This window comes from Salvelinus fontinalis, chromosome 13 (assembly GCF_029448725.1).
Source record: "Salvelinus fontinalis isolate EN_2023a chromosome 13, ASM2944872v1, whole genome shotgun sequence".
NCBI classification, from domain to species: Eukaryota; Metazoa; Chordata; class Actinopteri; order Salmoniformes; family Salmonidae; genus Salvelinus; species Salvelinus fontinalis.
The window spans coordinates 46,610,555-46,637,277 of record NC_074677.1 but is presented as its reverse complement, the minus strand read 5'-3'; the positions used below and the strand labels follow the sequence as shown (position 1 = coordinate 46,637,277).

Here is a 26,723-nt window from a genome sequence, read left to right as displayed (position 1 = left end):
CAGGCTACAGCAACATGATACGAGAATGCCCCAGCTACTGAGGATAGAACCAGAAGACAGGGAACACTCTGCCACCGAAGCCATGGCACTGCACTTGTTCTACCTCCATAACACATACACACGAGTACAAAGGAACAGCATGCATGCCAAGAAAGGAGGTTCAATCAACTTGAACTATAAGTTCATCTTCACGGTTGAAGCTTTAGTTGTTTTAACTTCTAGAATGGCAAAGACAGCAACAAAACAAAGATCCAATGAAATTTGAGCAGAGTATGGGTCAAGACTAGTACAAGCCAATGAAAACAGTCAGTTGTAGCCCTAAGAGGCCCTGTGTGAGATCTGGGATGTAACCATTAGTCCAAACAGTTGCGTTATGCGAAGAAAACAAGAGTTTATATAGTCCTGATTGGTCAACAAACTTATTTGACACGTCAAATAGTGTTATTTGTATCTTTTTTTGACCCAAACAGCGTTCCATAGTAATCCTGGTTGAGAATGAAACTGAACGAAACAGCACAGCAAGTAAGTGAAATAAATAGGTTTTGATTATGTTTTACTGGTAATGGGAACATACATAAATGCCAACAAAATAACTTTTTGGTCAGTGTGTGGTGTGTGGGTAACCTTTATTTAACTAGGCAAGTCAGTTAAGAACAAGTTCTTATTATTATACAATGACCGCCTACCCCGGACGACACTGGGCCAATTGCGCGCCGCCCTCTGGGTCTCCAAATCACAGCCGGATGTGACACAGCCTGGATTCGAACCAGGGACTGTAGTGGCGCCTCTTGCACTGAGATGCAGTGCCCTGAGACCCCTGCGTCCATGTGTGTGTGTTAACTATTTACTGTACTAGAATGCTTAAAAGGTCCCTAAAATTTTAAATATTGGTTATCGGTATCGTTTTTTTTGTCAAGGAAAATATTGGATAACGTATTGGCCAAAAATGCATCACTAGATGAAGTGTATAGAATCGACCATACAGCCATGCAATCTCCATAGACAAAAATGGGCAGTATAATGGCCTTACTGAAGAGCTCAGTGACTTAACATGGCATCCAACAAGTCAGTTCATCAAATTTCTGCCCTGCTAGAGCTGCCCCGGTCAATTGTAAGTGCTGTTATTGTGAAATGGAAACGTCTAGGAGCAACAACGGCTCAGCCGCGAAGTGGTAGGCACACAAGCTCACAGAATGGGACCGCCGAGTGCTGAAGCACGTAGGAGGAATAATGGTCTGGGGCCGTTTTTCATGGTTTGGGCTAGGCCCATTAGTTCCAGGAAATCTTAACGCTACAGCATACAATGACATTCTAGGTGATTCGGTGCTTCCAACTTTGTGGCAACAGTTTGGGGAAGGCCCTTTCCTGTTTTAGCATGGCAATGCCCCCGTGCATTAAGCGAGTTCCATACAGAAATGGTTTGTCGAGATCGGTGTGGAAGAACTTGACTGGCCTGCACAGAGCCCTTCCCTCAACCCCATTGATCACCTTTGGGATGAATTGGAACGCTGACTGCGAGCCAGGCCTAAATCACTGAATGGAAGCAAGTACCTGCAGCAATGTTCCAACATCTAGCGGAAAGCCTTCCCAGAAGAGTGGAAGCTGTTATAGTTATAGCACTAACTTCAGTACGGCTGCCAGAATCCTGACTAGAACCCAAAAATGTTATCATATTACTCCAGTGCTAGACTCCTGGCTTCCTGTTAAGGCAAGGGCTGATTTCAAGGTTTTACTGCTAACCTACAAAGCATTACATGGGCTTGCTCCTACCTATCTTTCCGATTTGGTCCTGCCGTACATACCTACACGTACGCTACGGTCACAAGACGCAGGCCTCCTAATTGTCCCTAGAATTTCTAAGCAAACAGCTGGAGGCAGGGCTTTCTCCTATAGAGCTCCATTTTTATGGAATGGTCTGCCTACCCATGTGAGAAACGCAGACTCTCTCAACTTTTAAGTCTTTACTGAAGACTCATCTCTTCAGTGGGTCATATTGAGTGTAGTCTGGCCCAGGAGTGTGAAGGTGAACGGAAAGGCTCTGGAGCAACGAACCACCCTTGCTGTCTCTGCCTGGCCGGTTCCCCTCTCTCCACTGGGATTCTCTGCCTCTAACCCTATTACAGGGGCTGAGTCACTGGCTTACTGGTGCTCTTTCATGCCGTCCCTAGGAGGGGTGCGTCACTTGAGTGGGTTGAGTCACTGACATGGTCTTCCTGTCTAGGTTGGCGCCCCCCCTTGGGTTGTGCCGTGGCGGAGATCTTTGTGAGCTATACTCGGCCTTGTCTCAGGATAGTAAGTTGGTGGTTGAAGATATCCCTCTAGTGGTGTGGGGGCTATGCTTTGGCAAAGTGGGTGGGGTTATATCCTTCCTGTTTGGCCCTGTCTGGGGATATTATCGGATGGGGCCACAGTGTCTCCTGACCCCTCCTGTCTCAGCCTCCAGTATTTATGCTGCAGTAGTTTATGTGTCTGGGGGCTAGGGTTAGTTTCTTATTTCTGGAGTACTTCTCCTGTCTTATCCGGTGTCCTGTGTGAATTTAAGTATGCTCTCTAATTCTCTCTTTCTTTCTTTCTCTCTCGGAGGACCTGAGCCCTAGGACCATGCCTCAGGACTACCTGGCATGATGACTCCTTGCTGTCCCGTCCACCAGGCCGTGCTGCTGCTCCAGTTTCAACTGTTCTGCCTGCGGCTATGGAACCCTGACCTGTTCACCGGACGTGCTACCTGTCCCAGACAGTTTTCAACGCTCTAGAGACAGCAGGAGCGGTAGAGATACTCTGAATGATCGGCTATGAAAAGCCAACTGACATTTACTCCTGAGGTGCTGACTTGTTGCACCGTCAACAACTACTGTGATTATTATTATTTGACCATGCTGGTCATTTATGAACATCTTGGCCATGTTCTGTTATAATCTCCACCCGGCACAGCCAGAAGAGGACTGGCCACCCCTCATAGCCTTGTTCCTCTCTAGGTTTCCTCCTAGGTTTTGGCCTTTCTAGGGAGTTTTTCCTAGCCACCATGCTTCTACACCTGCATTGCTTGCTGTTTGGGGTTTTAGGCTGGGTTTCTGTACAGCACTTTGAGATATCAGCTGATGTAAGGGCTATACATTTTTTTTTTAATATAGCAGCAAAGAGGGGACCAACTCCATATTAATGCCCATGATTTTGGAATGAGATGTTCGACAAGCAGGTGTCCATATACACTACATGACCAGAAGTATGTTGCTACCCACCTCATCCACCACATCTGCAGCTGCTTTAACACTCTGGAACTCTTTCTCCTTGGCGGCCTCCTGGGTCTTCTGCACTACCTCCTCATTCACCTTCTCAAAGAACAGGCTCTTGGCCCGCTCCTCCAGGTCCGCTATCTCCTCAAACTCTATCCAGTCCTGAGGACGGGGAAGAGACAGATGATGGGCAAGGGTTAGAAAGACTGATAAAACATGATCAACTTTTTATTACAAGGCGATAACTAATCATTCTCATTGTAAAAAAGTGAGTGTTAATTGTTCATATTGGGGTAGAAGGTAATGGTTTTACAATGAGGTAGTTCTAGCTGTGGCGGCTCAGACACAAGGTGAGAGTGTGTGCGCGTGTCCATCTCTCTTACCGTGAGGCTGTAGTACCAGCGGCGGTGGGTGACCTTCTTGCTGATGTCTTTCTCAGAACGGTTCAGCCGGTAGTGCCAGTCCAGGTGGTCAGCATAGACGTCTGTCTGAGAGGCGGTGAAACGCATGCCGCAGGAGTAACACTGGATCCCTGTGTACAGCTTAGTCACCACGCTGTCATACCGCCTGGGGAAATGGACAAACAGAACCAGTGGTTAACAGTCATACATTTTACATATAAAGACAAATACATGACCATTTTATGAACACATGTGAACCATACATTTTATTTATCTTACTCAGAGGACCACTGGACAAAGCACAACTAGAGAATTCTCATGCATAACTAACTAGAGTGAAGCATTCATTGATGTCAATGGTAGATTGACATCTTCATAATCAGACCAGCATGGTGCATTTCAGCAAACGTACTGTTTCATGTCTTCAATGACGAAGCCGGTGAGGTCTGGGACATTCTCATCCTCCTCCTGCTCTTCCTCCTCCTCCTCTTCTACCATGGGAGGGGTCGGTTGGGTGGCGGCTGACTCTGTACCGCTGGGCGCTGCAGCAGTGTCTGTACTCTGAGCTGGTTTGATGCCTCCGGTAGAGATGATGCCGGTGGAAATGAGCTTGGACAGCAGGTCGTTTACATCTACCTGCCCAAAGTGACTCTCTGGAAGAGGGAACTGGGGAGCTGGGGAAGAATGACAAACCAGAAATCAACTGACATCAAGCAATTACCAAACACTTGTATTGTGTGTTTCCCCCCCCCCCCCCTTTATTTTCTTTGAATATTTTAGATCTGTTGCATTGAGAGGAGTGTTTTCAAGTAAGCAGTTAATTGTACTGCGTACACTACGCTGTACATGACAAACTTGATTTGATCCTTACCCAGTGATGGATTTACAGCAATAGGTACTCATACTGGGCATGCGATTCATCTGATCTCAGAAGGCCAGTTTCACAAACCCAGATTAAGCACTCCTGGACTAAAATGCTTTTTACATTGAGAATGTCCATGTTTTTTATTTTTTATTTTTTTAAAGTCATCCAGATCTCACAGATTTCTAAATCAACTAATCAAGATGAATCACTTCAAAAGGCAGAGGATGAAAGACTATCACGATACCAAATGCTGTAACATGAAATAAAGAGCCCTTTATCAAACAACAACGTTGAGAAGAGAAAGTAGATCTTGGTGAAATAAAAAGTGAACATGATCTTACCAGGCTGGTTGAAAGGCACTGTGCTGGGAGGGATGAAGGGCTGGCCAAGGTTAGAAAGCATGTTCATCTGGAACAAGGACAAAACAGACATTTAGCCTTCAACTGACCTAAATAGCTTGTATCCAGTCCTCTCCCTCCCGAGCACATCGGGCGTTTGAGTTAAATATAAGACGTTCGTTTGGCATTAGGATATCAGGGCCTGCTTAGAGAAAATAATTGTAAGCAAAGCCTCAGTAGAGTAAGGACTTCGGTCGCGTTCCATATTATGAAGTTTAAGAGATTCAAGATTGCAGAGGTGAAAACTATAGTTGAAGCTTTAGCTGGGAGGAACACTCTCCATCCAATGAATTGTTCTGTTCATTATATGAATGGCTCCACCCCAGTGTGACTAATTTTTATGAAGTGCTTCACCAAGCTACATTTCACCGTAAAGAGAACCCACTGTGGGTGATAACTAACACAGAATGAGCCAAAATATTTTGTTCTATATTAGCTGGGGGGGGGGGGGGGGTGAAGCCTCATCCAATTAATTGTTCTACTCATTTATGAACTGAATGGGAGCGAATGACCTTTAGTGCATCAGAGTTTCACCATTTTGTTTATTTCTATAACTATTTGTTTATTTCTATAAACTAGGGCACCAGTGAGGATTTCTTTCACTGGACAACTTGTTACAGCTGTTGATAAGTCATTGATAAAAATGCTTAGATCCCCCCCCCCCCCATCTAGCTGTCAGACACTTTTTAGTATAGAGATCTCAGAAATGCAGTGTAACATTCCATGTCTTATGTTGTTACGGGGTGAAAACTGTTTTTCTTCATGTGTACACAAATCCAAAATAATGTATGCATTGCAAAACCGAAGGCTTCTAACCAAAAGTTACCTTGCCTTGATACTTAAAACCTAAATAGATGTGATCATTGTTGGATGCACATTTGGCGTCCAGCGGATTTTTTTTATTTAACCTTTATTTAACTAGGCAAGTCAGTTAAGAACAAATTCTTATTTACAATGACCACCTACCAGAACCCGGGTGATGCTGTGCCAATTGTGCGCCGCTTTATGGGACTCCCAATCACGGCCGGCTGTGACAGAGCCTGGGAACGAACCAGGGTCTGTCGTAATGCAGTGCCTTAGACCGATGCACCACTCGGGAGATTAATTAAATCGTGATAATCTGATCCAAGGAAGGAATGTTCCGAATGATAGTCAAGTGACAAGTGATAATGCATGGAATGCAACAGCTGAAGTGCCGAAGAAGAAAAAAATTGGGTCTCATTTGTTACGCCGGTGAAGATAATTGTGACTGGATCCACATTGGATAAAACATCCCTAGCGAATTGATGTTGATCATCTGTTGTAGTCTGCTTGATTTACAGCAGGCCGTCAGATTTAACAGAAAAAGTAACGAGTTCATGTTTTCATGCCTCGGATTGGACAATTGTGTAGAATAGACTACTGAGCAACACCCAACGATATTCCAACAAAATATTCTGGATAAAATAAATAAATAATAAACATAAAAAAAAGTAGCCTAGTGGGCTTATTCAAAATATGATCAGGTAATGCAATAACATGACAAATATATTTAGCTTCCCATGTTAGACCTGCAATTTAAAGAAATATAAGGGGCTTGCTAAGCTACAGGACTGTTTTGCTAGCACAGACAGGAATATGTTCCAGGATTCTTCCGATGGCATTGAGGAGTACACCACATCAGTCACTGGCTTCATCAATAAATGTATCGATGACGTCGTCCCCACAGTGACTGCACGTACAATCCCCAACCAGAAGCCATGGATTACAGGCAATATCCCACACTGAACTAAAGGGTAGAGCAGCCGTTTCCAAGGAGTGGGACTCTAACCCGGAAGCTTATAAGGAATCCCGCTATGCCCTGCGACGAACCATCAAACAGGCAATAATGTCAATACAGGACTAAGATCGAATCATACTACACCGGCTCCGACGCTCGTCGGATGAAGCAGGACTTAAACTATTGAACTACAATGGGAAGCGCAGCCGAGAGCTGCCCAGTGACACAAGCCTACCAGATGAGCTAAATTACTTCTATGCTTGCTTCGAGGCAAGTAACACTGAAACATGCATGAGAGCATGAGCTGTTCCAGACGACAGTGCAATTCCGCTCTCCGCAGTCGATGTGAATAAGAACATTAAATAGGTCAACATTCACAAAGCCGCAGGACTCATAGCACTCAAAGCCATGAAGTGCTTTGAAAGGCTGGTCATGGCTCACATCAACACCATTATCCCAGAAACACTAGACCCACTCCAATTTGCATACCGCCCCAACAGATCCAGATGACGCAATCTCTGTTGCACTCCACACTTCCCTTTCACACCTGGACAAAAGGAACACCTATGTGAGAATGCTATTCATTGACTACAGCTCAGCGTTCAACAACATAATGCCCTCAAAAGCTCATCACTAAGCTAAGGACCCTGGGACTAAACACCTCCCTCTGCAACTGGATCCTGGACTTCCTGACAGACCGCCCCCAGGTGGTAAGGGAAGGTAACAACACATCCGCCACGCTGATCCTCAACACGAGGGCCCCTCGGGTGCGTGCCCAGTCCTCTCCTGTACTCCCTGTTCACTCATGACTGCACGGCCAGGCACGACTCCAACACTATCATTAAGTTTGCAGATGACAACAGTTCTACAGCTGCACCATTGAAAGCAAGCTAACAAGTTGCATCACTGCCTGGTATGGCAACTGCATGGCCTCCGACCGCAAGGCACTACAGAGGGTAGTGCATACGGCCGAATACATCACTGGGGCCAAGCTTCCTGCCACCCAGGACATATATATCAGGCGGTGTCAGAGGAAGGCCCTAAAAATTGTCAAAGACTCTAGCCACCCTGGTCATAGACTGTTCTCTCTGCTACCACACAGCAAGTGGTACCGGAGGGCCAAGTCTAGGTCCAAGAGGCTTCTAAACAGCTTCTACCCCCAAGCCATAAGACTACTGAACATCTAATCAAATGGCTACCCAGACTATTTGCATTGCACGCCCCCACCCTTTTACGCTCCTGCTACTCGGTTTATTATCTATGCATAGGCACTTAAATACTCTACCTGCATGTACATATTACCTCAATTACCTAGACTAACCGGTGCCCCCGCACATTGACTCTTTACTGGTATCCCCTGTATATAGCCTCCCTATTGTTATTTTACCGCTGCTCTAATATTTTTTGTTACTTTTATTTCTTATTTTTTTGGGGTTCTTTTTTCTTAACTGCATTGTTGGTTAAGGGCTTGTAAGTAAGCATTTCACTGTAAGGTTGACACCTGTTGTAGTCGGCACATGTGACAAATTAAATTTGACTTGAAGTAGCTCAGAAATTAAAGTACTGGAATAGGCCTACCTACCTTTCATTTCCTCAATTTGGTGCTTTAAGTAATGCTTTATAGTAATTATTGTAGTCAATTGATGTACTCCTACTCCCTTATAACTATCTGTGATTTCATTTTTTTATCCGTTTTTGTGACAGATGTGTCCACTTTCGTTTGTTTCCCGCTAAAGGGTGCTGCGCTACTCTGCTGCAGTAAATCCATGTGTGCTTATTATGAGGATGACATTCAATGTTGCATCCAATCTATTTAACCAGGCAATGTGCACATTATTCTCACATATTTTACAATGTAATAATATCAATGCATTGGCAAGCCCTAAACATTTATTCTTAAAATGGTAATGGCCTACTGACACTTTTTGCATGCTTTTGAGGGGGGGGGGGGGGGGGGTTCTATATTAGGCCTAGATATGTACAATTCTATAAATTATACAATTGTATAACATTGAGGTCCTTAAAATTACAATTGTGCTTTAAGCAGGGTTCATACAGACACTGGCAAGTCAAATTCAAGGATGCATAATCCTATCTTGTTGTATAAGTGGAGTAATAAGCTAATGTTTCAAACTAAAATTTGTATCCCAATGTAACACATTGGCCCCATTATTTATAGAACGACCCATAAGCAGGATAGTTAAAGTGTATGTATGTGATGGCGTAAATGTGAATGTATGATTGAATGCGGTTTAGGTTAGAGCAGTGCGTTGCGATATATAAAAACATACAAATCATTAAAATCCAGACGGAAGATTTTTAAACACTATAGTGACAGAGTAGCATTAGTGCATAAAATTGTGTATTTTTATTTAAAATGTATGTAGCTATGTCCTTGAGTTATTGTCTATTGATGTTTTGTATCATTCGTGCTTTTTGAGGATCCCTCCAGGAAGAGTAGCTGCTGTGTTAATAATAAAAGAATAAATAAAATACTAACCACACAAAGAAAAATGATACACACATACGTGCACGTACAAACACAAATATGAAACCTTCTCAATTGATGAAATCATTAAAGTCTAATGTACTTTTCGACCTTTCTGATAATCACTATGTGGTGTACGTCCCAAATAGCCCTGGTCAAAAGTGGTGCAATAAATAGGGAATAGAGTGCCATTTGGGACTCATCCCCTATGTCATAAATCAAGAAGATGTTCTCACCGGCTGCTGCATGTTCCCTGCCGGTGGCAGAGGCACACCAGGGGTGTAGAACGGAGGTCTGACGTAGGAGTTGTTGAACCCAGCCTGGGACACAGGGACGGGAGACACCGTGAAGTTAGCCCCCTGTTGGCCCACCACGTTCTGTTGCACTGGGAACGTCTGGAACTGCTGGGGGCCTCCGGGGTTGACTGGGTCATACATGGGTGTCCCTAGTGGCCGAAGTGGGGGCTGCAGGTTGGGAGTGGCGTGGTACCTGGGAGACACCTGCTGGCCGGAGGGGCAGTCAAAGCGTGGGGGCATGCCCTGGGGGGGCAGAGAGGGCAGGGGGTCGTAGCGCATGGGGCCAGGCTGGCCCATTGGGGTGGAGGGGTTCACTGGGCCATCGAAACACATCGGGCCTGGCTGGTTGGGAGCGCCGTCGAATCTCATGGGGCCTTGCTGGAACCGCATTAGTCCTTCGAACCTACCAGGGCCGGGCTGCATGTGGGAGTTGTTGAAGTTCATTGGACCGTCGAAGCGGTTGGACTGCATGGGGCCGTCGAAACGCATTGGCCCAGGCCCCTGTCCGTCAAATCTACCGTCATATCGCCCCGATGGTCTACCTTGCTGCGGATGTGGCGGACCGCCGTCAAACCTTCCCCCAATGCCTTGTGAGTCCCCTCTCATTGGAACGTGAGGCATGGAGGGGCCGTCGTATCTTCCTGGTCCGTCAAACTTCTCTGGTCCTTTATGTAGCGGGGGGCCATCGAACCTGCCGGGGCCCTGAGGGTAGGGCCCATCATACCTTGATGGGCCTTGTGAGGAGCACCCTGGTCCATCGTACCTACCGGGCCCCTGGACGCCCTCGTAACGGCCCCCAGGATGAGGCCTGCCAGGCTGACCTATGTGACCAGGCCCATCGTACACAGACTGAGTACCCTTGTGGGGTCCATCATAGCGTGGCGAAGGTGGTCCTCCTTTGGGACCACCGTCGTATCTCTGGGGCCCATCTGCGGTGTGAGGAGGGGTGTGTCCTGGAGACTCACTGTGTTTGCTGCGTACTGAGGAGAGCGCAGGCCCGCGGGGGGGACCTCCTGGGTGGTGGGTTCTGGGTAGAGGGGGGGTGTCCAGGGGCCCTTCTTCACACGAGTGCTCGCTATTGGGGCTCTCAAAGCGTGGGACAGGGCTCATCTCTGCCGCATCCATCTGCTGTAACGGGGACAGGCGCTCCCGCTCGTATGCTGGTACCGGTAAAGGAACCGGGGACTTCCTAATGGGGCCGTCCAGTGCCAGGCTGACTGAGTTCTGGAGCACGGGGCCGCTGGGGGGTTTGCGGTCGTGTTTGCGAGGGTCGTCGTAACGGGGGTACGTAGGTTTGACAGAGTGATCTTCAGACAGTGGACCTCCTCCGTACCGCCTGGGAGGGGCATTGTAGCCGCTCTTAGGCTCCTCCCTCTCATCATACGGTGGTCTGTGATTGGGCAGCCGCTCACTGAGGGGAGAGTTTCGCTCTCTTTCACCAGCTAAGAAATAAAAACAATTACTAAATGAGAACAGGAACTATTTATCATCGGATAGTAATAAAACTAAGTCATAAAGCACTGCATTTACAGACATACTTCTGATTCATAATATATTCCCTTGGCTTGGGTGTCCAACCATGTGTGCGTATAACAAAACGTATCCATAAAATAGTCCCATCATTAGACATGAAACTCCACTTGCCTTTGAGTCTGTCGGTGGCGGTGGACTCCCGGGGGTCTTGTATCCTCCTGAAGCGTAGCCCTGGCAGAGACTTGAGCCTGGGGAACTCGTTGCCGTGGCTGTACTCCTGGATGATGGCTGCTGGGGTGGGCTGCTCCTCCTCTACCTCCTTCAGCCTGTCCTTAGGAAGCCTGGTGAACTTCATCCCTGAAGGAAGGGCGTTAGTCTCCCTGTTAACCTCAGTCTTGGCACCCCCAGGGCCCTCCCCGGCCCTCCCCAGCACCCCCTCTCCCTCCTCCTGGCTGTCCTCTCCGTCCCAGCCCTTCCCTCCTTGCTCCTGCTGCCACAGCACCTGGGTCCTCCTCAGCTTGGACTTGTGTTCATAGTAGGTAAGCTCCGCGTCGGACAAGTCCGCCCCAGAGGACACTCCCCCTGTGGGTGTGGCCAGCAGGGGCTTCTTCCTGGTTGGTGGGAGGTGGTGTGGGTGGGCGTGTCCGTGGCCATCCTCACTGGAGCCCTCCCAGGAGTCTCCTCCTCGCTGCTTCTCTTCCTGGTACTGGAACAGTTGCTTGATCTGGTGAGCCACGTTCAGAAAGTCATCATGGCTGATCTCTCCGTTCTCCAGACGCTTACTGGCCTACAGGGAGAAAGGGAAGAAGAAGATAAAGTTATCTATTATCTAGTAGAAGAAGTTCACTTTGTCCCAATTTGATACAAATTTTGCGTTCATTTCTGGAAAGGAATCTTAGCAGGGGTGCACACACCACACCCCTGCTAAGATTCCTTTCCAGAAATGAACGCATGTTGGCTCTTTCAAAGGCTATCGCCTGTATGGCTCATTATCAGGCAGGTGTACCATTTTAGCAATGAGCATTCTCCTGTAGCTTAATGGATGTAGTAGCATAGTGGCTTGGCTATAGATGGCTGAAGCATGGGGTCGGGTTGCCCATCTGCATTTGTTTAAGCTAACCCAATGGGCTAATCAATAACAATCTTCACAAATGAAGTATCAGAATTGTGGCTTCATACCAATGCCAGCTTAGTACAGTATAATAATACTCAATACCATAACAATGGCACAGTGAAACAAATTCCTTAACCTCTCTTGGGTAGGGAGCAGTATTTTGAATGAATGAGGTGCCCAATGTAAACTGCCTGTTACTCAGGCCCAGAAACTAGATATAGTAGTATTGCATGGTAGTATTGGATAGAAAACACTAAAGTTTCCAAAACTGATAAAATAATGTCTGTGAGTATAACAGAACTTATATGGCAGGCGAAAACCTGAGGAAAATCCATCCAGGAAGTGGGATATTTTTGATGTGGGTTCTTTTCTATTGAATGCCTATACAGTATCTAAATGGTTATGACCCAGATTGCAGTTCCTATGGCTTCCACTAGATGGCAGTCTTTAGACTGTTTTATGCTTGTATTCTGAAAAATGAGTAAGAATGAGACCATTCTTTCAGTGGAGTCTAGAATGAACCAGAGCTAGTTTGCGCGCATGACTGATTGCGCGTCGTTTGTTGTTTTTCCTTTCTATTGAAGAAGCTAGTGTCGGGTTGAAATATTATCAATTATTTAGACAATAGACAACCTGAGGATTAATTATAAACATCGTTTGACATGTTTCGACGAACTTTACCGGTACTATTAGGATGTATTCGTCTGCATGTATTGACCGCCTTCGAGCCAGTGGAAGAACAAAATGAGCCAACAACAGAGTTTTTGGCGACATAAAGAGGGACTTTATCGAACAAAACAAACATTTATTGCGTAACAGGGACTCGTGACTGCAACCATATGAAGATCAAAGGTAAGTGATTAATTTTACCGCCATTTCTGACATTTGTATTTCCTAAACTTAGTTGTAAAATGTTTGTATGCTTTTGTAAGCGGGGCGCTGTCCTCAGATAATCGCATGGTATGCTTTCGCCGTAAAGCCTTTTTGAAATCTGACAGTCGCTGGATTAACAAGAAGTTAATCTTTAAACCGATGTATAACACTTGTATTTTTATGAATGTTTAATTTGACTATTTCTGTATTTTGAATTTGGCGCTCTGTAATTTCACCGGATGTTGGCCAGGTGTGACGCTACCGTCCCACCTGCCCATAAGAAGTTAGTCAAATATACAGCACGGTTACTGTATAAAACATGTGGTCAACTCTCCATCTGGAGAGCTAGGTCACTGGGTGTGCAGGCTTTTAATCCAGCACTGCTTATTAAAACACACCCGAGTCAGCTTAACAAGGTCCTGTGGAGCAGTTGATTTGTAGAATCTGGTGTGAGAGTAGGGCTGGAGTCTACACCAGGGTTTCCTTTAGGAAATGTTGCCCTGGACAACATGACCTGAAAGATTTCAATATACCGGCCATGAGAGAAATGTACCGGACACATCTGCATTGGGTGTGTTACTCAGAGCATCCACCCACGCTGCTCAGAATGACACCAAAATCACACTTCTGGTGATTCATCTTAACAAAAAACATGGCAAACTGCAATTCGCAGGAAAAAGGGAAACACCATTATAAACAATGCACCTGATGCGGGCGGTATGACAGCGGTGAACACCCTATTTCTAAATTTGAGGTTACTCTAAAGATGCAACAACTAGGATGAAGGGTTGCTAATATGACTAGGATTATGCATTTGGCTTCTGGACAACGAAAGAAACGTCATGAGGAAGTGTCATTAGACAGCACACATGGCAAAATGCCTAGCTGATTTGAGTTGCGGCTGTCAGTGAAAAGCATCTAAAATGTGTGAAGATAATGCGTCTTAAAAATAATTTAAAATGTTGAAAAGGGAAGGGGTTTGTGGCAAAGATAGCCTATAGGCGTCTCTCCAGAATGCATCCACTCAGCTGTCTCCCGACAATTCTTGCGGGTTCATTGTTTCATGTGAATTGTTGGCTCTTTGATCGTTTATTTAAAAAAAATATATATACATTTCCCTATTACATTTGTCACCAGTAGTAAATGTACCAGAACTGTTAATCCTTGTCATTTGGTTTGGTTACATATATTTTTTCACTTAAATTAGGCCTACAGTCATTTACCGTTCTCATTCTCAGAGTGGAAACATTGTTTGCAGAGTTCACAACCTTCTACACTTGAGAAACAAGTTTTGATTTATTTCAGAATAATTTACAAATTGTAAATTTCTTCATGGTCTTGTTTGGTGCTCCATGTGAGCAATGAACATGGGTTAGGTTTCTCTGTCTTGTTAATGTTGAGGGAGCACGCACGCCTGAGCAAGCATAGAAGTAGCCTAGCTAGCCTGCTGCGCGCAATTCTAGGTTAGTGCCCATTTGGGATGTTTGATTTCTGATCGTCATGTTCACCACTAATAAGCTTCTCAGTAATTTTTTCTTCACCTCACACAGTAAGTCAACAAAATCTTTTTTTTTTTTTTTTTAAACAGCCATTGCGAATGATGGCCTAATAGTTCCTCACAGTAGGTCCATTTGAAAAATCTTTCCAAAAATCTCCTCCTCGATAACCACCAAGTCCCTGTGTGAAAGAGTAAAATATAATCTAATGATCACATATATCCAATGGAACGGTCATAAAATACATCTTTCCCTTGCGCAAAAACAGATGTCTGTCCAGTGCTCAATGGAATGGGAAACTCTGGGACCAGAATAAGGCTAGTTAATAAATGTTGCAAGCTCGCAAGAGACAGCTACAGGACAGATCCAGTTGACACAATGTTGCACTTCACTAGCGATATCTCAAGTCAAGACAGATAGAAAGGGAATCAAACAGGCTGAGTAGAGATAAATGTGATTGAAAGAAGTGGAATTTTCCTCAATATATTTTCTGTATTATTTATTTGACGGCTTTATGTAGGCTACTTTTACTTAGTTGATAATGGACAACGGCTGCATAAGCCATCTGAGTTCCATGCGCTCATTTAGGCCATTCGGATGCCAATGATCATGGTATATCAGTGTGTCCATATTAGAGGTCGACCGATTATGATTTTTCAACGCCGATACCGATTAATCGGACGATTTATATATATAAAAAAAATAATGTTTTATATATATATATATATATCATACACACGCCCATTTTTGTAATAATGACAATTGCAACAATACTGAATGAACAATTAACACTTTTATTTTAACTTAATAAAATACATAAATACACACACACACACACTGCTCTGAAGTGACAATGATACTGAAGAGTCTGCTTAGGAGACAAATACTCTCAACTGTTTGAATAAAAATAGAGTTTAAGTTACCTGTGATGAATGTTGAAAACAAAAACTGTCATTTCTATATGCAGGAAATTCTATTTTAATAATGGGCATGGTAAGAATTGACGACCAAAGCGCGAGTCATAATTACCATGACACCTTCTAGCAAAATCTGAAAAGCGGTTCCTTCATTTATTCCATAGGATATTTTTAGATTCACTTAAAATAAGGTCTGTGCTTCATGTAGGCTTACACCACCTTGCCAATTTTATAACTGTGTAGATATCCATAGGACAAGGTAACTCTGATCAATATTGGCTAAATATAAGCGAAGATCATTTTTTTTGTAGAGTGGATTTATGAAAATATGTTGACAAACGTTACCTTATCCTAGTGAGATTTACACGGGTATCAAAACGTCGAGGCGGTTTAAGCCTGCACGAAACACAGAACTTATTTGAAGTAGATCAAGACATTCTCTATGGAAGACATGAACGGTAAAATAACGAAGGAACCCCTTTCAAGTTCAGCCGCAAGTTATTACAGGAATTATAACGCGTCGACTATTTCTCTCTAAACCATATACCTTTAACTAATCTGGAAAATATCACCCCGAAAACAAAACATTTATTCCGTTCCGTATTTTATCTAACGGGCGGCATTCCATGAGTCTAAATATTCCTGTTACATTGCACAACCTTCAATGTTATGTCATAATTACGTAAAATTCTGGCAAATTAGTTCGCAAAGAGCCAGGCGGCCCAAACTGTTGCATATACCCTGACTCTGCGTGCAATGAACGCAAGAGAAATGACACAATTTCACCTGGTTAATATTGCCTGCTAACCTGGATTTATTTTAGCTAAATATGCAGGTTTAAAAATATATACTTGTGTATTGATTTTAAGAAAGGCATTGATGTTTATGGTTAAGTACACATTGGAGCAATGACAGTCATTGATTGATTGTTTTTTATAAGATAAGTTTAATGCCAGCTAGCAATTTACCTTAGCTTACTGCATTCGCGGCACAGGCAGGCTTCTCGTGGATTGCAATGTAATCAGTGTTAGAGCATTGGACTAGTTAACTGTGAGGTTGCAAGATTGGATTCCCCGAGCTGACAAGGTTAAAAATCTGTCGTTCTGCCCCGTTCCTAGCCCGTCATTGAAAATAAGAATGTGATCTTAACTGACTTGCCTAGTTAAATAAAGGTGTAAAAAAAATAATAAATATATATCGGCAAATCGGCGCCCAAAAATACCGATTTCCGATTGTTATGAAAACTTGAAATCGGCCCCGATTAATCGGCCATTCCGATTAACCGGTCGACCTCTAGTCCATATGGCAAAGACTGGTGCTCTCGCATTAGCGGAATTTTAACAAAGATTTATGATTAACCATTGGCAATGATGTTGAGAAACAAAAATGTTATTGAAATGAAACTGTTCAATGAAAATCATAACTGACACGCAGATCGGTAGAAATGGTAAGATCATTTGTTTGCTTCCCCAAACTTGAAACTCAAGCGCTGCATATAAAGTCTTTCTAAAATATTTGCCTGCACCTTTCTATGGTTGGATTTTCAAGCAAGGTAAGACATACCTCATAATATGTTTTCAAAATGCATACTGCCTCCAGCTCGCATTGTAAAGTGGTTGGTAACGCGCTAATAGCCTGCCTACCGTGTTTTTTTTCTCCCAGCCAATTAATCAGAAACCATTTCTTTATGGGCAAAAGCTAGCAATTACCAGCTAACGGAAACGCTGTTCTATACACCCAGTAGCTCTCTTAGAGGTAATATGCTATAAGAAGGGGGCAAATTACAGGCACTTCAATGCGACCGGTGAGCCATTTTAAAACTGAACGTGTCTTTTTATTTCAATTGCGCTTTCTGCCCTAAAATGTACTTCTTCCATGCTATACAAAAACTCAGATAGATGGTCCTGTAGCCTTGCAGCTGCTGGTATTAGGCATACATTCAGACAGTCACTCACAGTCACTCGGTGCTTACGCTCTCAATTCGAATCTACGTTCACTATCCATGCTAGACAACACTGACATGAAAAATTGGTGCGTCAAAAGAGAACAGTGGAATCAAAAATACTTTTTCACTTATGTGGGACAGAAAGCAGTCTGATATGCCAAGAAAGTAAAACCGTTTTGAAAGAAAACAACCTCAGTAAAAAAAATAACATTGCCAGCATGCTAATAACTACGCTAGCAATCTGTCCTCCAAGGAAAAGGCAAGCTAGGCCTCTGAACGTGCAAGCCCCAAAAAATATTTTTACCGAACTGTCCTCTACTCAAGAATCGGTAAATAAGGGAAGTTACATAGTGGCACATAAAATTGCAACGCAAAGAAAGCCTTTCACCAAAGAGGAGTTTGAGACTATGGTGGAGACTGCTAACATACTTTGTCCGGATAGTGGAGAAAATGTGCTTATCACACCGATCCATCACCGACGTGTGTAAGTGATAGGCGAGGCACTTACCTCAGAGCTAAAAAAGAAAACGTAGGGCTACAATCTTTTTTCTATCGCCCTGGATGAGAGAACTGACAAAGACACTGCTGAACTTTACATTTTTTTTTGTCAGAGGAATGAATGATAACTTTGAAATAACAGAGGAACTTCTTGCAATGGAATCGATGATTGGACAACCCAGAGGCTCAGACATACACAACAGTGTCTGCCTGCTTGGGGGGAAAAATTATACTGTGGAGCAAACAGATGGCTCCCTAAACCTAAAAAGACTACAAGACAAAGTATGTGAGAACTACAGCACTATCCAGTGATGCACTTGGACACTGGCCTTGCACCCATTCATTTGACATTGAGCACTTACTACAATGGCTCAGATTGTATGTTATTTGGCTGAGATTATTTGAGAACTGTTCAGTAAATCGGATTTCATCTATCTCCATTCATATCATGAAGCCAAATGTTTTAGCTATATGCCTGTTATTTTTGTCAAGGTGAACAAAGGCTTCAAATGTTTTGTCAAGTATATAGTATGTGACCGTTCACGTGGTTTGAAAAGCTCAATGTGGCCCTTGAGCCAAAGAGTTTGGCCAACTCTGTGCTATAACATACATTAGCCAACAACCAAAAAGTCTAATAAAGTAATTCCTCATTCAGGTATCAAATGGCTATACTTCAAAGCAAGGTAGTTAAGCGGGAGGGTTCTAGACAGACTTTTTTTCCAGTGCCAAGTAAGACATGAAAGGTAGCCGTTTCATCTAACAGGTTCAGGGAATGCTGGATATTTTGATGTGCAACATGTCTAAATGGGATCCAGAACAATCAGATATTTTGGGCTCTTTAGAAATGATTTTGCTTGCATGTGTTTTGGACAAAAAGACTAAAATCATCAGGGATTCAGCTAAAAATACATTTTATTTAGGAAATATGTATTCCCACAAAAAAAAAGTAATCAACGTATGAAATTGTTATTTTACAATACAATCTATTTTGGGGCTTAGTTGTAGTCAATTGACAGTGTACAAATTATTCAAATTATTTTCAGTTAGTTTCGACAAAAATCGTCCAGCGGCTGAAACTAGTTCCCTGGCCGAGGCTATGCCTGTAGGGCCTATGCTACATGATTTACCAACTGAGGAAGTGGGAACTCAAAACACATTATCTAAATTGCTAACTCTAAATCGGATAGTATTGCTAGATGGCAGTGAAATTGATCTAACATTAAATGTAATCCTACAAAAATGTTCCATAGGTAGGCCTATATAGGCTACTTGGTGTAGGCCTATTCAACGCAAATGGCTCGCTCTGTATCATCAACTACACTGTTTGTAAAGTGGTGTCATTTCCTTTATTGACAGTTAAGAAATAATTATTACTCACATTAAGCTGAGACTCCTCCTTTTGAAAACAGCAACAGTAGTTTGTTTTAGAAACTGTCTTGCTCGCAATTACGTTTCAAAATGTAGCTCAACTGTCATGTCAGTATGCTGTCGCTTATCAGAATGCATCTCTCTCTTCACGTCGTGTGCAAAGGGGGGAGCGGGAGTGAGAGCCAGCAGCGAAACCGGGACAGGGCAGATACTTTCATTGCAGGAAGCAGGTTAATGAACATTGCTGTCGACCAAATAATGGCTTCCGAACCAAAATAACAAACATCTTGAAAGTGCGCTTTAAGTATTATTTTAAAAAATTACAAAATTTGCCATGGTGGGAACAATTAAGCAGCGACACAATATGGAAACACTAATCATCTCCATCACATTTTTTAAGACCTTTGAAAATGAAATCTAAGACATTTAAGACTTAATTTAAGGACTGAAACACACCCTGATAAATATACAATGAACTACAAAAAAATACTGAACCTATTCCCGACACAAAACATGAGGGTGGGAAAAGGCTGAGGGGATGTTCTTACAATTCGATTAAATTGTATGTGTAAAACATAATTCTACTTCCATTTTTGCGTCCAAAATGGCACCCTATTGCCTATATAGTGAACTACTTTTGACCAGAGCCCTATTGGTCCAGGTCAAAAGCAGTGCACTATACAGGTAATAGGGTCCCATTTAAGAAGCACCTGTGTTGAGGCATACCTTTTGAGCAATTCTCCCTTGTATACTTTGCAATTAAATGCGGCATCTATTACCTACTCAAATTGTGGGGAGGAAAAGCTGAGGAGATAGGCCCATGTTTTTTTGTGGGTGTACCTTTTTGAGCAGGTCTCTCTTGCTGGCAGAGTGAAGCACCTCTGGGATCTGCAGGTTAGCATCGACACTAAGGCGATGCTGTTTGGGGGTGGTAGGTCTCTTGCTGCTGGAGTATGACGGCCGTCTCTGTGGAGGACCTGCCGCCTTCCCATGAGCCTCCTCTGACGACAACTTCAGACTGATGAAGGAATTAGTTAATTTATTTGACAATTTTAAATAAATGTGGGCAGTTTCCCGACGACAGAGAATCTCGCTTTTTAGTCCAGGACTAGGCCCAATCTGTCTGAGAAACCACCCCTTCGTTGCCTCAGTCTTGTGAGTACAAAAATACACAGATATGCAGACACATGTAAGAGCAGTGGTTAGGAGTGAGAACACGCCTTGTACCTGTATTATCTGCGACACACCCTAACCTAACTAACACCACCAGATAACAAGCTGACTATGTGTGTCTGAGGTTCAGAGGCAGATAGTGCCGTGAAAAAGTATTCGCCCCCCTTTATAATTCTCTATTTTTGCATATTTTTTGATACCGAATGTTAGACCTTTAACCAAAACCTAATATTAGGTTAGGTCTTACATGAAAATGGTTAATAAGCAACAAATTAGAAGTTTTGGAATGGCCTAGTCAAAGTCCAGAACTAATCCCAATTGAGATGTGGCAGGACTTGAAACGAGCAGTTCATACGTAAACTCACAAATGTCGCCGAGTTAAAGCAATTCTGCATGCAAGAGTGGGCCAAAATTCCTCCACAGTGATGTGAGAGACTGATCAACAACTACAAGAAGCATTTGGTTGCAGTCATTGCAGCTAAAGGTGGCACAACCAGTTATTGAGTGTAAGGGGGCAATTACTTTTTCACACTGGGGAATTGGATGTTGCATAACTTCATTGATGAAATAAGTATGCAAATGTTGTGTTATTTGTTCACCTGGGTCCCCTTTAGCTAAAATGACATTTTGGTTGAAGATCTGATAACATTCAGTATCAAAAATATAGAGAATATCAAAATACGTTTTTTTTTTTTTGTTGAAAGGGGGCACATACTTTTTCAAGGCACTAAATACCATTAGGCGAGGATAAGAATAAACTGACGTGATGCCACATATACTAGTACACAGCAGACTGAGAACATACCAATATCAAGACTTCGGTACATTCCTAATAACACCCTATTCCCTACATAGTGTACTACTTTTGACCAGAGCCCCATGGCCCATTTGGAAGACAGATAGTTCACATGATATATCAGCCTACTCACTGTTTGTTCTCTTCCCAGCCACTCCTCCAGCGCTTGGCATTCTCCTTGGTCTCCTTGCCCTCTGACGTAGTGCGGGGGGAGGAATGAGTGTCCCTGGCCTCAACCGGCCTCTCCTCAGCCGGCCTCTTGGTTCTCCTGGGCTCAGACGAGCTCTTCTTGGGGGTTACCCTCTCCTCTCTGGTGGTCCCGTGCTGGGGGAAGTCCTCATGGTGAGAGGAGTGCTTGCCTCCTGACTGCCTCCCTCCTTTCCCAGGTTTGTGTAAAGGAGGAGAGGGGGAGATGCTCCTGGCTCTCCTCTTGGGGGACCTCCTCTCAGTCTTCCTCTTAGGTGAGTGCAGGTGCAGCGAGGGGGAACGGGAGCGTTTCCTGGCGTTGGTCCTGGCATTCCCTCTGATCTGGTTCTCCGGTTTCTCTACAGGCTCTGGTTTCTCACGCTCCGGTTTGCTGACTGTGCCGTTGGCCATCTTCCCCCTGCCTGATGCCTTCATCACTGCCTCATCCAGCTCTTTCTCCTTATCAGTGCATTTCTTCTTCTCTTTCACCTCTTCTTTCGGTTCGGCCTTGTCATGGAGATGTTTCCTCAGCCTGGGGTCTTTCTTGCCCGCGGTGTCGGCTGTCGTCTTCACGTTCTCAGCCTCATAGTGCTTGCTCTTCCCAAGCACCCCTTTAGCCATGGGAGAGAGGGACTTGGACTTGGTTTTCACTTCTAGAAGTTCTTTCTTGGGGGGCCGTGTCCTCTCGGGCCTACCGGGTCGCTCTGGCAGCTGTTTCTCCGGTGTGTGTGCTGGTCCTCCCATACCGTGGCCTTCTTTCTTATGGCTGGTTGATTCTTTGGCCTGGAGGGCCCCTGGGCCGGCCCGGTTGAGGCGGGGGTCCCTGGTGGGGGGTTTGGGGTCAGAGACAGGCGGGATACAGGGTTTGATGACAGAGGGAGGCAGGGTGGCCTTTGGCACTATTGCTGGAGTTGACAGCACCACGTTAGCAGCCTGAAATGTAAAAGAGGGGCAGGACTGAGAACATCTTGTGTTTAGTAAACGAGACAGTGCACCAGAAGACACGAAGAAAATATAACAGAAACCTACCTGTTTAAAATTGTATTATTAATAGATTTTAAATGTTTAAGTTACAAAACACCAACACTTCTGAAAGTGTCTACATTCACCCTGAGGACCAAACCTATTTTTTTTAACATTTAAATTAGATTTTCAAAAGGGGGAAATGGGTACAATAGTGAGTCTCACCAGTTGTGCTTTGGTCTGCTCCAGCTCAAGCTCAATCTTCTTCTGTTGTAGCTCCAGTAGCTGTTTCTGCTTGGCCAGCAGCTGCTGCCTTATCACCTGCTCCTGGGTGATGCTCTTCTCACTGACGCTGGGGACCACTGCAGGCTGGGGAGCAGGGGCTGGGGCACGGACTAGGGGTGCGGGGGACAGGGCCCTAGGGGAGGTCACCTCCTCAGGCTAGAGCGGGGAGAAAACATTCAGGGATGGGAAGGACTCAGGTCGACAGGTAGCGGAGTGTGTGTTTGTGTAGAAATGTCAAAATGTCCAGTGTTGCAAAGGGTCAGGATGTCTTTTACTTTATGGATCATATTGTCACGAAGGTTGTGCAATAAACAGCAAAACTTGAATAACTTGGGCGCAGTTTCTACTTTCCTCTATCCACAGATGCTTTCAGAACAGCAGATCCTCCTCTCGGACACATACAGATACACAGACAGTTTACTCACATGTTTTAAAAATTTAGGGTTGACATGAATGCTGGCGTTCACAGTAGGGGGCAGTGCTTTGATGGGCCAGGCCGGGTCGTGCGAGTTGACTCGCACGTCCAGAGCATAGAGTTTCTTCAGCGGGAAGATCTCATCCCAGGTGGAGCGTAATTTGAACAGACTTTTCCTAGTGTTCTCATCCACCTACAAAACAGAGGACACAGCTTGGACCACAGTTCAACTCAAAGACCTGCAGCACAGTACTTCACAAACTAACACATTCTACCTTCAAAGGCCTATAGTTTAGCAGTACATTGAATTCAGGCAAGATCAAGAAGGCACTTGGAAAATGTGTCTAATTACACTAACGAAGGTGCTTTGTATTAACTGTTAAACAGTGTGAAATATTACACATTCCGTATACCACACTGCATTTTAATGCAAAGACAATTAATGACTTGGATATTTTCCAAATCAAGCACTTCCCCAAATCAAAGGGGAACCACACCAACACCATTTTATTAGTAAAAATGCATTATACAAGGAAAGAGATAGAAGAGACTAGACATTCAAAGCAAGCAGTACAGTGGTCAGCTAATTTTATAAAAGGTGCTTATTAATCTTCAAGAATGCACAAAAATATAAAGTAGTATATACCTTTTCAAAAACACATATAAATGAAGTGACTAGGTTTTTAGCAAACACTGCAAGGTATTCGCCTCCAACATTCTTCACTATGGAATCCACTAAGTACAAAACTGGAAGCTTCTCGGCAGCTGGAGCCTAGGGTAATAGAAAACTCAACAAGTTTAGAAAACAACAGGGGTTAATACCAACATTTCAGATAAAAGGCTTCACATTCATTATGTATTAGTTAAGCAAAAAGTTAACACGTAAGAAGTGTTTGGGCTAGGGAAAAAATCCTTGTCAGTCTTGGGTAATAATTGCAAAGTTATTTTAAAAAAATGTCAAAATCAATTGATTGTCCGTGGCATGATAAAAAAAAAAATATTGTAGGAAAAAACAGTTGCAAAACAATTGTCATGTAGGGGGGAAAACTGTTATAAAAATCTGTCTATTTTCACATGAACTGTTGTGCAATGCACCGGTTACAGGATCAAGGTGTAAAAAAAAAAAAAAAAAAAAAATCCATTGGGAAAATACCAATCCAAAAGTATCTTCATTCTCGAACAAAACATTGAATGTCCATAAAAAGTACTTTGTTCAACTATTACTTGTGTCTTGTATTGGGCGCAGGAAAAAATAAAAATATTGTCCATCCAGAAGAAATGGTTAAAGTTTTCCTTTTTTTTTTTTTATTACCTCCAAAGAGTGTCTCTGGCAGAGAGATCACTCCATGTACCGTTCCCGTTTTATTGAATGAAGTCACTGTTATAACATCCCACTGAGGGGCAGTCCATTTGAAGAAGTATTATCTCCCTTTTAGAACAAAAATAGGATGTAACACACTAAGAGGCGGTCAACAAGAATAGAGCAGGATTTGGGGTGGGTTCATTTAAAATGTGCAATTGCAAGATAAGTCTTGAACAATGTGCCATGAACAATGTGACATGAAAAGCAAATCACTAGGACTTTACTTGATAAATGGTCATGAGTAAACATGCCAATTTCAGTTGTAAACCCAATTCACATGTCAATAAAACACAAAATAATTCAAACTATACAAATATACTGCATTTAAGCCAATAGACATTCCCATATAAACGGTGAACGCCTTGGTTCTGATAAGTGACAATGATCATCACATTGATCAAAAACGGATTTGAACACCAATCAGGCAATAACCAGAGATCTGATTCTGTACCAATAAATTACACTGGGAAATAAAAAAGACAAAAAGCATATTTCATATTTTTTATTATCACATTTTACCATTCATTGACATTTCAAAATTCAAATAGATAATATCAAAAGCAGCTGATAAGTCAAATTGAAAGAGACCAGTTTACTTTCACAAGAAAACTATTGACACTGTTCTAAATTTCAACAGCTACATATTCGGTCTGCATCTGTGTGTACCTATTATTTGTTTTGTTATTATTACTTCAGCTAGCTAGATACTTTTGTCTAACAATAACTTACCAGCAGTAACGTTAGGCCTGTAGGCCACCTGAAGTTACAAACAGATTACCTTTCCTGCTACTGGATCAGCCGATCGACCCGTGCATGGCAGTAATTAGTTATTTTATTGGAGGTGCACAAGAGGTGGATTTCAAAAACAATAGTTTCTTTCCACACGATACATTTTTTCGGTTACAAATTTTGTGGAAGTACATACCAGCCGTAACGGCAGTGATTACAATCGTTGCTCAGCGAAACTCCATTATTTGGTAAGTAGCGGACTTTTTTTTGACATTATTAAGCCTGAAAATCTGCTTCATGGCCTTAAAGGAGACTCCCCATATTCAACGTATCCTGTACCAGATTCTGGTTCAAGTAATTTATGTATAAAGTGAAACAAGGCCTAAATGTATGCAATAACTATTTTGCATTGTTAGGTAGGCCAGTGTGTACTGGTTTAAATTTGGCAATTGATGTGGCCAAACCACGTGTGTAAACCTGTCAAACTTGTGGAATGCTTTGCACTGGCATGCTAGCGTTAGCTAACTGAAATAGCCAACATTAAGTTTCCTCCGTCATGTCGCCATATTTGATTCGGTTTCGGTACCGTTAACGTGTTTCCAAATAACGTTAAGTTCTGAAATGTGAAAAATATCCCACAGCATAACGTCTTTATATAAGATTTGACAAATAATGGTGGCTTCCTAACGTTACTCTGATCTGGCGACTGAATTTCTGAATAATTTCCTAGCAAACGCAAATCGGCTTTCCGAAATGACATGTTAACGTTAGCTAGCTAGCTCAGGGGATAACATTAGCTAGCCGTAGGTAATGTTACATTACCTTTCTAAATGTAATCAGCATGAAATTAATTGCTATAACGTTAATATTTTGTTGAAACGAAACTGGTACTGTTGACAAGAAACGTTAGCCAACGTTATGTCGCCACACCAAGAACAGCGATTCAACAGTGTTGCCGCCATGATGTTGCCATGGGCAGCTGTTTCAAGGCTACTGTTAGCTTACACATAGCTTTCTTCATCGAAGTTAATAGCTGAAATTGAAAATTCTATATTCATAAAAACCTTGGTGATTTGTGCTTCAATTATTGCGACGATATCCTTGGCGAAGTGCAGATTCTCCTCTGCCAGAATGGTCAGCATGTTGATGTGAGGTTTACTGTTGAATGTCAAATCTTCGAGGGAGGACTGATACTCTCGGCAGGCATCTTCCCTCGCCGCGTCGTCCATCTTTGCGATGTGTGATCGATCAAATACTAAACCAATCTTATCAGAAACATAACCATTTATTACGAGGCAGTCCATAAACACATTTGACTTTATATTTATTTTCCAACTCGTTACGAATTATTTGTATTCCCTTTACATCTGTAATCGACGTTTCCACTCTTCTTTTTTATGTCAGAAGATGGCGGCTGCAACTCGATCAACTAAACGCGTCATACAAAATAATTTTTATACAGCCTCAGTTGGTGTCCTCCTATTGGATAGTTTGAGTTGCGTGCGCGTGAACTTTTTGCGAACGACTCATTCATTCAACCTAATTGGTCAAAATGTTAACATCTCCGGTTAGCCAATCAAATTCGAATGCATTGCATAATAGATGGATTACATGCTGACTAAACCGGCTCCTCGCGTGCGCATGTTGTTTTGTCTGTCCTCCAGCAGCGTCCATGACTCGCAGGTTAAA

The 26,723-nt window shown here is 43.2% G+C and overlaps 1 protein-coding gene and 1 non-coding gene across 3 annotated transcripts in view; both read right to left on the bottom strand.

Moving 5' to 3' along the window:
• The window catches only part of pcf11 (PCF11 cleavage and polyadenylation factor subunit), a 28,053-nt gene extending 1,576 nt beyond the window's left edge, over positions 1-26,477 (bottom strand). The window contains exons 1-12 of one of the 2 annotated variants that reach the window (XM_055943054.1): positions 26,099-26,477; positions 23,589-23,714; positions 22,953-23,135; positions 22,468-22,683; positions 21,227-22,236; positions 19,965-20,142; positions 11,085-11,700; positions 9,381-10,882; positions 4,841-4,907; positions 4,047-4,308; positions 3,617-3,800; positions 3,240-3,395 (exon numbers count right to left, since the gene is read on the bottom strand). In XM_055943054.1, coding sequence (XP_055799029.1) covers positions 3,240-3,395; positions 3,617-3,800; positions 4,047-4,308; positions 4,841-4,907; positions 9,381-10,882; positions 11,085-11,700; positions 19,965-20,142; positions 21,227-22,236; positions 22,468-22,683; positions 22,953-23,135; positions 23,589-23,714; positions 26,099-26,338 — 4,740 coding nt within the window. In that variant the 5' untranslated portion in view covers positions 26,339-26,477. The remainder of the gene's footprint in view (positions 1-3,239; positions 3,396-3,616; positions 3,801-4,046; positions 4,309-4,840; positions 4,908-9,380; positions 10,883-11,084; positions 11,701-19,964; positions 20,143-21,226; positions 22,237-22,467; positions 22,684-22,952; positions 23,136-23,588; positions 23,715-26,098) is intronic. The other variant, XM_055943055.1, reaches the window with a different exon arrangement.
• On the bottom strand, positions 24-159 carry LOC129869141 (small nucleolar RNA SNORA57). Its single transcript, XR_008761863.1, has one exon. It is a non-coding gene; the product is annotated as a small nucleolar RNA SNORA57 (small nucleolar RNA).
• Positions 26,478-26,723: the final 246 nt, after the last annotated feature.